This window comes from Phaseolus vulgaris, chromosome 11 (assembly GCF_000499845.2).
Source record: "Phaseolus vulgaris cultivar G19833 chromosome 11, P. vulgaris v2.0, whole genome shotgun sequence".
Classification (NCBI taxonomy): Eukaryota; Viridiplantae; Streptophyta; class Magnoliopsida; order Fabales; family Fabaceae; genus Phaseolus; species Phaseolus vulgaris.
In genome coordinates, this window is record NC_023749.2 from 25,639,045 (window position 1) to 25,649,634 (window position 10,590).

Here is a 10,590-nt window from a genome sequence, read left to right on the forward strand (position 1 = left end):
GGTCGATTCCTGGCATATCCGAGGCAGACCACGCGAACGCGTCCAGATGCCTGCCTATCACCTTGGCGATCTGTTCCTGTGTCTCACCGTCTAAAGTTTTCCCCAACTTAAAAGTTTTGCCGCCGATCTCCCTCTCGAGCCAATCTCCAACTGGGCGAGGCCTCCTCTCACTAGCGAGCAATGCTCTCACAATGCTTGACTCCCTGGCGACTTCCAGGCAGCTTTCCTCTTCCTCTACTCCAGCGATGCTCTCAGGCTTCGGCCCGACATCTTCCATGGTTACGTCACCCTTGGTGGCTGCTTCCAATGCCACGTCCATACCGATACTGCCGTCGGCTCCGATACTGCCGTCACCCTTGGTCCCCTCCGATACTGCCGTCGGCTGTCCTGCGCATTCCCCGCACCAGGAGGTGGCGTTGTGGTCACATGGCACACTGATCGCCTGTTCTTGAGGCTGTTTTTGTAACATCTCTTTGCCTCTTCTTGGTCAGATCGGATGGTGACGATCACCCCTTCCATTGAAGGTAATTTGACCTTCATGTGCCTCGTGGAGGGTATAGCTCCTATCCTATTGAGTGTTGGCCTTCCCAATAGGATATTATATGCTGAGGGGGCTGCTTATATGGTTTTGCGGGTGATCAAGTCGAAGTCAGGGGATACATCGAGTTAAGAACAACGTTCACAGATGGGGCCGCCTCGCGCACAAAGAAAATCAAATACCTTGTCGTGAACCCACCGGCTATGGTGTGGATTTCACCGAGGACGGGCGCCTCGTGCTGATGCCCCTCACTGCCCCCCGGTTGCGAGCCTGACGGTCGTCCCGCCTGTTTCTCCATCAAGTAATCCTTCAGGAAACCATTCTTCACGAGCTCATCCAACTGATAGCCAAGCGCCAGACAGTTGTTAATATGGTGTCCGAATGCTTCGTGGAATTCGCACCATGACTCCTTGCGAGGCCCCAGCACCTTGTCGGCTTTAACCGGCGGCCTCAACCTGTCGGCTATGCTGGGTATCGCAATCGGATCTTTAAGTTCCATCACGAAGTTGTGCCTCGGCGGCTTGCTTGCTTCTCTCCCTTCCTCTACTCGACTCTTAGGTTGGGTCCTTCGTGGCTCGTAAGCGCGTTTCCTGTCAAAATGTTTCCTTTCTGTGACGGCTTGGTGAACCCGAACAGGTTGTGTGCGTATCTGTGCCTTGGGGCGTACTGGCACAGTGGTTGTGCATTTCTCGTACGTTTCACCTTCCGAGGCAATATGTTCTACCGCTTGTCGCCTTATCTCAGCGAAGGTTTTGAGGCGACTGCGATTAAGCGTTTTACTGAAAGATCCGGGACGCACCCCCTTCTTGAATGCGTATACAATCATGGGTTCCTCCTTGGTGCCTACTTTCACTACCTGCGCCCTAAAGCGGCTTATGTACTCCTTTAGGGTTTCGCCTTGGAACTGCTTGACGTCGAAGAGATCGTACAAGACTGGGGCGGGAGTTCTGTTGGCTAGGTACTGTTCTCTAAATAGTTGTGAAAGTTGGGTGAAGGACGTGACGTGGCCCTCTGGGAGGCTGATGAACCAGTCTATGGCCATCCCTGTCAGGGTGCTCATGAAAAGCTTGCACCTAACGGCGTCTGAACCACCTACCAGCAGCATCTATGTGTGGAACGCCGTGAGGTGTGCTTCGGGATCCTCCATTCCCGTGAAGGTCGCTTTGGGTCCTGTGAACGTATTGGGAATTGCCGTCTCCAAGATTGCCTGTGAAAATGGTGTTGTGAATTCCCTGGGTGGGGAGGCAGCCTCTGGTTCGTCTCTGCCACGCCATCTATGGCGTAACTCCTCGTTGGTGCGGTGGAGTTTGATGACTTTTTACGGCAAGTGCACTGCGTTTGTCAGAAGTAATAATTGTCCCTAAGGACGGATATCGATCCCACAAAGAACAATGAATCATCGAGTACAATATTCGCTAAATATAACAACAGAACAATAAAAAAGAGTGTGAAGTGATTATGTTGGCACTGATCAATAAGAAAACAAACAAAGAATTAGTTGCTTCAATTGGAAAAATTGGGATTAAGTTTCATCTCTCTCAGTCTCATGTATTTTGATTAGCATGTTAATATTAAGTTCTTTAATTGAAATTGATGCCCGTATAAAAATCATTTATATCGATTCCTCGCATATAAAATCCTTAAGAATGTTCCCTAACTATCGATCCCTCGCATACTTATAAGAACAACTTAGAACGAAGCTCAGACGTTTAATAGCAATTAACATTTCAAGTCTATTCCTAGCACTCAAATATGTTAAGTATTGTTGTTTAGGTCCGAACCCTAAAAATACCTCCCGGTCAGATTTAAGATTCTCAATTTGTCACGGAGAATTAAAAGTAAAACAACAATACCAATAATCAATCAAGAACTGAATATTAATATATAAAATATCACCTCAATACATAAGAGTTTAAGCAGATTACTCCCAATCCCAAAGGGTAGAATTAGCCACGCATACTTCTATCACCTTCTATTCTCCCAATTGGGTTACAATTCACTCTATGGTGTTTTCCTCTCAATCTGGCACACTAAGGTTGAGCCTCTAGCCCTCTATTTATCCTAGTTTTCTAGGGTTAGGTTGTTTCCTATGTCGCGCTAATGGGCTAAATGATAAAACATAAAAAAGGCCCAATCTTTCTTTGCATCTTTTTCCATTCTGGGACCTTCTATCTTTATCTTTTTAGCTCAAATCATTCATCTTTAATCCAAATCTCCAATCTTCCTTAGAAATCTGCAATTAACACCAAATTTGAGAATAAAATACTCTTATTCAAATAAAGATCATAAAAAATGTAAAAAGGTATAAATTCATAAATTAGGGATTATTTTATATGTAAATTAGCAATAAATCCTCATAAGTGCCTATATTTTAATATGAAATATTACTGAATTAGACACTTATCACTCTCCCCAACTTAGAATCTTGCTTGTCCTCAAGCAAAGTAAATGAATATATTTGAATTTAAATATCAAACAGCTTAATTCACTAAACAACAGATCAAATTAGAAACTTATGATGTTTCCAAATTCAGATATAGAAAATTATAGACACAATCAATTTCCAGGATCAAATCAAAACAAATAAATGACAATTCATCAAGGAATATCTTCTCATATGCTCACGGGTAAGTGTTTCTCTATATTTTCACTGAATCATAACAAATCACAGTTGCTTTTCATTTCATCTTCAAATCACAAACATATTAGAAACATGAATCTTGAGGTCTTTTCCAGGGTTGTAATGAGGCTGGGCTTCCAAAAAATATTGGTTTTTCTTAGATAGCAAAATGCACATCTTAAAGAAGAAGAACATATCTACAATTCAATTATAGAGAACATATATGTTATCTAATTACCACTTTCTTTCTATGTCACATTTTTCCTCATTTTCTTTCTTTTCATGATTTTCATGAAAAAAAAAAATTCTATCTTTCTTTTTTTTTATTTCTTTTTCTTCTTCTGTTTCTCTTTTTTTTCAATAATAGGAAAAGATTCTTCCTATTTTCAACTTTTTGAACTTTCAAAATCAGAACCAACCATTCCCTTTTCTATATGTATTGCATTTATATTCTCCTTCCTTAGACATGCTAAAGGGTAGAAAATTATATCAATAAAGGTTAAGGTGCAATATTAACAAAAAAATTCTTAGCCCAAAGGGGATATAAAAAAAAATGGAATTCTAATATAAAGGTTGGCTTTTTGGCCCTGGCTCCTAATTAACACAAACAAATGCCTCAATCATCTTCATGCTCTTTTATGATGCAACAAAAATAAAAATTAAGCAACCACAACTGTCAATTCATCAGTAAAACTCTCAAAAACTGTTTCAGGTTCACACACTCACTTTGTTTAAATGGTCTCATTCCTTTTTGTCTTGTCATTATCTGTCATAATCAATCATCCTGTTAACTTTTCATGTATCATATTTTAACTACATTTGAATAGGGATTCAATTATATTTTCTTTTCTAACCTGTTTCTAATTCATCTCACTATTTAATATTTAAACACAAATTCTTTTTTCCACAATTCAAAATTAATATTCTAGTTCTTTTTTATTTGAAAAAAAAATAAACTAGAAAACAAACAAATTAAAACTGAAATTTAGTCAAGAAAGATAATTCAAGACTTAAAATTACCAAACTAATAAGAAATTTATTCAAAATAAGCAATATAAACAAACTAAACAAATAAGAAAATAAACAGAAAACAAAATAACCGAAAAATAAAATAGACAAAATAAGACAAAATTCAAATAACTGAAAAGAAAAGAGAATTAGAAAGATAAAACCATATTTTTGCTCAATCCTCTCTTCTTAAGAAATCATCCAGCTTTTTGTTAAGATCTTTATCTACAGTCTTTGCTTCATTTGCTGGATCTGCCCCCTAAATAATAAAACCTGTCCCCAGGTCAAAATACATAACATAGGTTGGGTTTCCCTTGAAATTCTCCATGGTTTACCAGTTGGTCTTATTTGATAGAAGTGATTGGCTAGACAGAATTTCCTAGCCACTTCATTATTAAAACCATATGTTCTCCCTCAACTGGTGATAGGTACCGTCATCATCATCTCTCAGTCTTTTCTAACTTCTCTCCTTGCTTCTTTTTTCTTTATTTTTAACTTCTATTCTTCTGGGTTGTCTTCTCAATTGTATAAAAACTTGTTTTCTTAATATCATAAGACAACTCAAGCAAAGATTAGTATAACAAGTAAATAGTTTTTTTTTTTAAATGAAATAAAGAAAACAGAAAATTTAAAATAACAAGAGAAAGAGAAATAAATAGTAAATGAAAAACAGAACAAGAAAAACAAAAACTTACTTAAATAAAAACTAAAAAATAAATAAAATAATAAAACTATAATTTTTAACAAAAAGAAAAATAAAATAAATAAAAACAAGAATAATATATAAAAACTAAAAATATACAAAATAAACAAAATTAAATAACTAACTAAGAAAACTAAAACAGAATATATAGATAGAAAAACAACTTGCGTAAAATAAAAACTAAGAATGAAATCTGATCCTGCCTGTTGACCGGAACGCTGGAGAATGCCTCGTCAAAGGATCGACGTGCGCACCGCTTCTCACCTCCGTTCCTCTCCGGGATCTACTTCAAGAACCTGCAAAGAAACGACACGGCGCCGCTGCGGCCGATCGCACTCCGACGCTCAAGTCAGTGACGGTATCACCAAATACTAAGAACTAGAACCGTGCAAATCCTCTCACAATCAGCTCTATCACTCGCAAGCGTAAAGTGTATGAACTGAACGTGCGTACCTCAGAAAGTCTGTTAAGAACTCTTATATACCTGGTGGTTTTCTCTCTCCTGGCAGTTACAGACTTGGACACGTGGCTCGCATCCAACTGTACACGTGCCATCATCTGGAGGCTCCCTGACTTGGCGCCGCTTCTGCTCTCATTATGACTAAGTTACTTATGCATGGTACTGCCCAGTGCATAGCTAACTTAGGAGTGCGATCTCTACTGGAACTGGCGAGTTAGGGCCTTCATACACCTTCCCTGTGGTCTCGCCGGCCGCCTTCATAATCTGGTTCTCCCTCATCTTCGACGATGTGCTTGTTCTGGCGATCTCCGACTGCTTGGTCGCCTGGGTCTGCATCTGGCGACTTCATCCTCAACCTGGCGATCGCCTATTCTGGTAAGCTGGAGATCGGAACACGCCAACTTAACAATCGGCGACTACACGTGCTTCCCGACTTCCTTCCTAACTGCCAACCTGGCGCCTTGTCAACACGCCTACACTGTAGCAGGGTGCCACGTCATCATACCCGACCACCAGGGCGGTACACAAGCCCCCCAGTCTTAAGCGAAGACTTGTCTAGCGAAAAGACTGAAAGAGCCTTCGTTAGCACCGATCTACGTGGCACTGACATAGAATTCCAAGCGATAGTACTTTCTGCTGCTCTGACGCTCCACCAAACCCTTCACTCATCGTTCGACACGTGGCTTCATCAACGGCTCTCTTCATCTGCCGTTAGCGCTTCCTAAAATCATTTCGAAAACCCTTAAACCCATTACGCTCCACTGTTCCATCACTTTCTTCGTGCTTGCAAACGCTCTAACTTCCCTCTGCGAAAACTCTCAACGCTCTTCAACGCTCCAGATCACCATTTTCCTCCATCGTCTTCCCGATCATCGAAAGGTAATTACTTTCCTTCATCTGCTGGGTTTCCTTACATTTTCACCGATTTGCATCATCCTGTAACTGCCTGGTGCATACGCTGTGGGTCGTTTTTCCATTTCTCTTCTGCGTAACTTAGGGCTTTGTCGATCGTCGCAACGAACTCACATTCGTTCGTCGTTTCACCTTCCTTCCATGACCGAGTCAGCCTTCGTAACCCTCCTGATCATTTTTCCTTTCTTCTTCCTTTGCAGCTGCCATCATGACTCGCACCAAGATTACCCCGAACCCCCCTCCATCAGCACGAAACCCTCCTTCACAAGCACACGACTCAACCCAAGTTCGTGGCGCTTCCTCTTCGCAGGCTGAGAGGCCTGCATCTTCCCAATCTGCTCTGGCCCAGGCGACTCCACCTAATGCTGGAAGAGCCCCCGTCCCTCTGCCAGACTTCAAAACTCTATACCCCTGGGCCACCCCAACCCTTCTGAAGGAGACCTCGTCGGTGAACACTGCGGGAGCAGTTTTGCGGTTGACTAAGGGGGACGAGGCCTATCAATCGTTTCACAAGGAGCACGACGAGAGGATGATGGTGCTGCCTTGCCCCGTCGCTCTGCCAGTGTGTGCTGATGACAAAGTAAGCGCCGACGGGCCCTTCTGCTTTGTCTATACAACTTTCTTCAAGAAGGTCAAGCTCAGGTTCCCTCTCACCCGATTCGAGAGGGAACTTTTGACCGAGCTCAACATTGCTGCCGCCCAGCTTCACCCCAACAGCTGGGCGTTTGTTCGAGCCTTTGAAATAACGTGCGACCACCTGGGGTTGCCCGCGTCGGTGGACGTGTTTTTGTTCCTTTTTGAGGCCAAGCACCCAGGAGACCGCCTGTGGGTCAGCCTGAATGCAATTGCTGGGAGATCCATTTTTACCATCTTCCAGCAATCGTACAAAGACTGGAAGGGGAAGTTCATCCAAGTACGCGCAAACGATAAAGACACCTCCCTTCTTGATGGCTTCCCCTTGTACTGGGTGGACAAGGGGAAAAAGGAGTCCAAGAGCTGCCTCAGGAGGCCCAGAAGTCCTGATAGCATGGGAGCTTTGGACAGAGACCTCTGTCTATTCTGGAAGAGGGTGTCGGATGCCAACATAACATTCCTGACCCCCACCTTGATCTCCTTCGAATTCTTTGAGGACCAGCTAGAATTCCAAATAGGTTAGGACATCCAAACTGTTGCTTTGATACTGCTTCTGATATTGCTTCTGGGCGTCTTGTGCGATACGCACAAGACTTTGGTTTTACCTTTTCTGCATATACTACCTGTTTTGCTGTTTTATTACCTCATACACTTGTCGTTTTCTTCTCTGAGCTAACTCATGCGTTTTCGTTTCATGCAGACAATATGTTGGGTAAAAACATGCTCGCCGACTTAAAGGCGCTCGCCCGAAACCACGGGTTGGCGACCGGTTCCCAAACGGTGCCAAACTCGGAGGTCGAGAAGGCCATCGTTCATGGGCGATCACCGCCCAAGGAACCCACCCAGCGCAAGAAACTGGTCCTTAAGAGGCCTAAGCGAAAAGCCCCTCAAATCGTCCAAGAGGAGGAAGAAGAGGACGACGAGGTCACAGAGGATGGCCTAGTCACGAAAAGGAAGAGAGTGGCACCATCTTCTCCACCTGCTCCACCCCCTCTTCCAACCTCAACACCACCATCAACGCCTGCTCCTCCTCCCTCATCGCCAACACCACAAGCCCCTTCATCACCAGTCCAGGCGACTCCACTGGCCACTGCGCCACCAGCAGCTGAGGCTCAAGAGCCAAATTTTCTGGAGGACCCCCCAAGTGCCTCTACGCCACACATCTCAGCTGGAGGGGGCCCCCCTTCAAACACTTCAGCTGCAGAAAACGTTCCAATCGGGGATGAGGTTGCTCACGCCTCTCCAATCCTGATTACCGAATCCCCGATTGCGTCGCCACGCCAGGAAGCAAACACTGAAAATCCTGCTAAGGAAGGTGGCGGCGAGAACCCTCAACAAGCCCCCCTGGCGCCTCTCCAAGCAGCGAACCTTTCCCTCGAAGTCACAAGGATGTGGGAACCTCTGACTGCCAAACTCAAAACCATAGCAGAGGATATCCCATCGATCATAACGAGGGCTGTGGAGAGCTCCACCAGGAGGCTTCAGGACGATCTTTACAACCTCAAGACCGAAAATAGCACTATGAAGGTCGAGGTGGAGAAAATGTCATTCAGCCTGACGCTCGCAGAACTTGATCACTCCCGAGTGGAGGATGCCCTGAATACCGAGCTCAGGCTGGCGCGCAAGGAAGCTGCTGACCTTCGCCGCAAAGTTCATGATCTTGCCCAAGAGAAAGTTGAGCTAGAAAGCAAAATCGTGCCTCTGCGCACCAAGGCGAGCGACCTGGAGGCTCACATTCAAGCTGACGCCGCCAGGGTGCAAAAACTGGAGCAGAGGTCGATCGACCGCGAGAAGCTACTTGGGCAAGTAGAAAAAGCGAGGGACGACGCCATGGCTGATCTCGCCGAGGCCAACAAGGAAAAAGGAAAGATGGCTGCCGAGTTGACCCAAGCTCAAACGGAATCCAAGAAGGTTACTGACGACCTTCTTCATGCTCGAGAGACCAACGAACAACTCCGAAAACAGGTCGAAGAGCTGGAGCAGCAGAACAAGGAGCTCAAGAAACAGGTTGAAGAACTTCAAAGGCAAATTGAAGAACTTAAGCTAAGCTCTGCTCAGATTCTGGTTGCTGGATTCGAAGCCGCTCGGGAACAATTCGCATGCCTATTCCCCGATCTCGACCTCAGCATGGTGTCGTTGAACAACGAAGTAGTAGATGGAAAGGTCGTTCCCGCCGAAGGCTCAACCAACTCCACCCCGTCTGCTACTTTATAATTTCGCTCGTATTTTTCTGTAAAAACTCTTGTATGCGTGCTTTTATCAAATACTTATCTCAATGACAAAGCTTGGATATTCTCTCCCCTGACTCCTTTTAAGCGCTTTAGCCTTCTTTGCATGTTTAACTTTGTCGGATTTAACTTAGTGATTTTGCAAACGCGACGTTTGACGTAATTGCCTCGAGCCAATTCAAACTTAAGCAATAATCACTTTAAACAACTTGTATTCTTAAGGCAACTAACCTTATCGCAAGAATACCCTTCGAACAACGAACTGTAACTCAATCATTGGCTCAAACAACGTCCCACTCGACCTGCTTTATCAAACAAGTCTTTCAACCTTCTCGCCGCTGTTTGAACTTTTCCCGATCGCCAAGAACTCTTGGTACCATCAGCCTTTCCTAGCTTCATGCTTTGGCAATCGTTTCTTTATCTGGGGTAGAAACGCCCTTTGGGATCTTCCTTTGCCCCCCTGAACTTCAGAGCAAAAGACCGGTTGACTAGGCGTTCTCTTCGAACCTACCTTAGCCACCTTTCAAGCTTCTTCCACCCTCTGCGCCATACCTGAACTCGTTCGAGACGAGAAGGATTTTATCTTGCCTATGCTCGCACGTAAGCGAGAAGGTCTTTTAACTCGCCTGAACTCGCTCAACGGCGAGAAGGACTTTATCTGGTGCCTCAACTTGCCCAGGGTGTACATCTCCTCCCCCCTGGATGCACTGAGGACCTTTTCTTTCTCTCGCCTGCACTCGCTCGACGGCGAGGAGGTCTTTAACTGGCCTTAGCTCGCACAACGGCGATAAGGACTTTATATGGTGCCTCAACTTGCCCAGGGCGTACATCTCCTCCCCCCTGGATGCACTGAGGACCTTTCTCTTTCTCGCCTGCGCTCGCTCAACGGCGAGGAGGTCTTTTAACTTGCCTCGACATTGCCCCAGGAGTTACATCTTCTCGCTCCCAGAAACACGGAGGACTTTTTCTCTTTCTCGCCTGCACCCGCTCGACGGCGAGGAGGTCTTTCATCTGGTGCCTCCGATCGTCGAAAGACGATGAGGACTTTAAAACTTAACTGGTGCCTCCAATCGCCGAAAAACGATGAGGACTTCAAACTTAACTGGTGCCTCCGATCGCCGAAAGACGATGAGGACTTTAAAACTTAACTGGTGCCTCCAATCGCCGAAAAACGATGAGGACTTCAAACTTAACTGGTGCCTCCGATCGCCGAAAAACGATGAGGACTTAAAACTTAACTGGTGCCTCTAATCGCCGAAAAACGATGAGGACTTAAAACTTTTTAGAAAGCACGCGATATATCTTTTCTTGCCTTAAATCATGTACAAATGACAAGGTCTTTCTTCAAAACCTTCGAAAATAGCACACATGCAATCTGAAAACACCTTATTCTTCGAAAACTCTTCTTTTATTGGGTGTCCTCATTAAAAACCCTCCTTAGGGAAAAAAGAGTGCCCCCTTGAAACTGTTTTAACAGAGACATTGTAA

General features: G+C 44.6%; 1 protein-coding gene across 1 annotated transcript; it reads right to left on the bottom strand.

Annotated features, from left to right (window-relative positions):
• Positions 1–638: 638 nt before the first annotated feature.
• On the bottom strand, positions 639–1,580 carry LOC137838054 (uncharacterized). Its single transcript, XM_068647273.1, has one exon. The coding sequence runs from the start codon at positions 1,578–1,580 to the stop codon at positions 639–641; it is 942 nt and encodes a 313-aa protein (XP_068503374.1).
• Between the last annotated feature and the right edge of the window lie 9,010 nt (positions 1,581–10,590).

What these genes read in the sequence shown, in the direction of transcription:
- LOC137838054 (XM_068647273.1), bottom strand. Translation starts at nt 1,580, where the DNA reads ATGGCCATAGACTGGTTCATCAGCCTCCCAGAGGGCCACGTCACGTCC.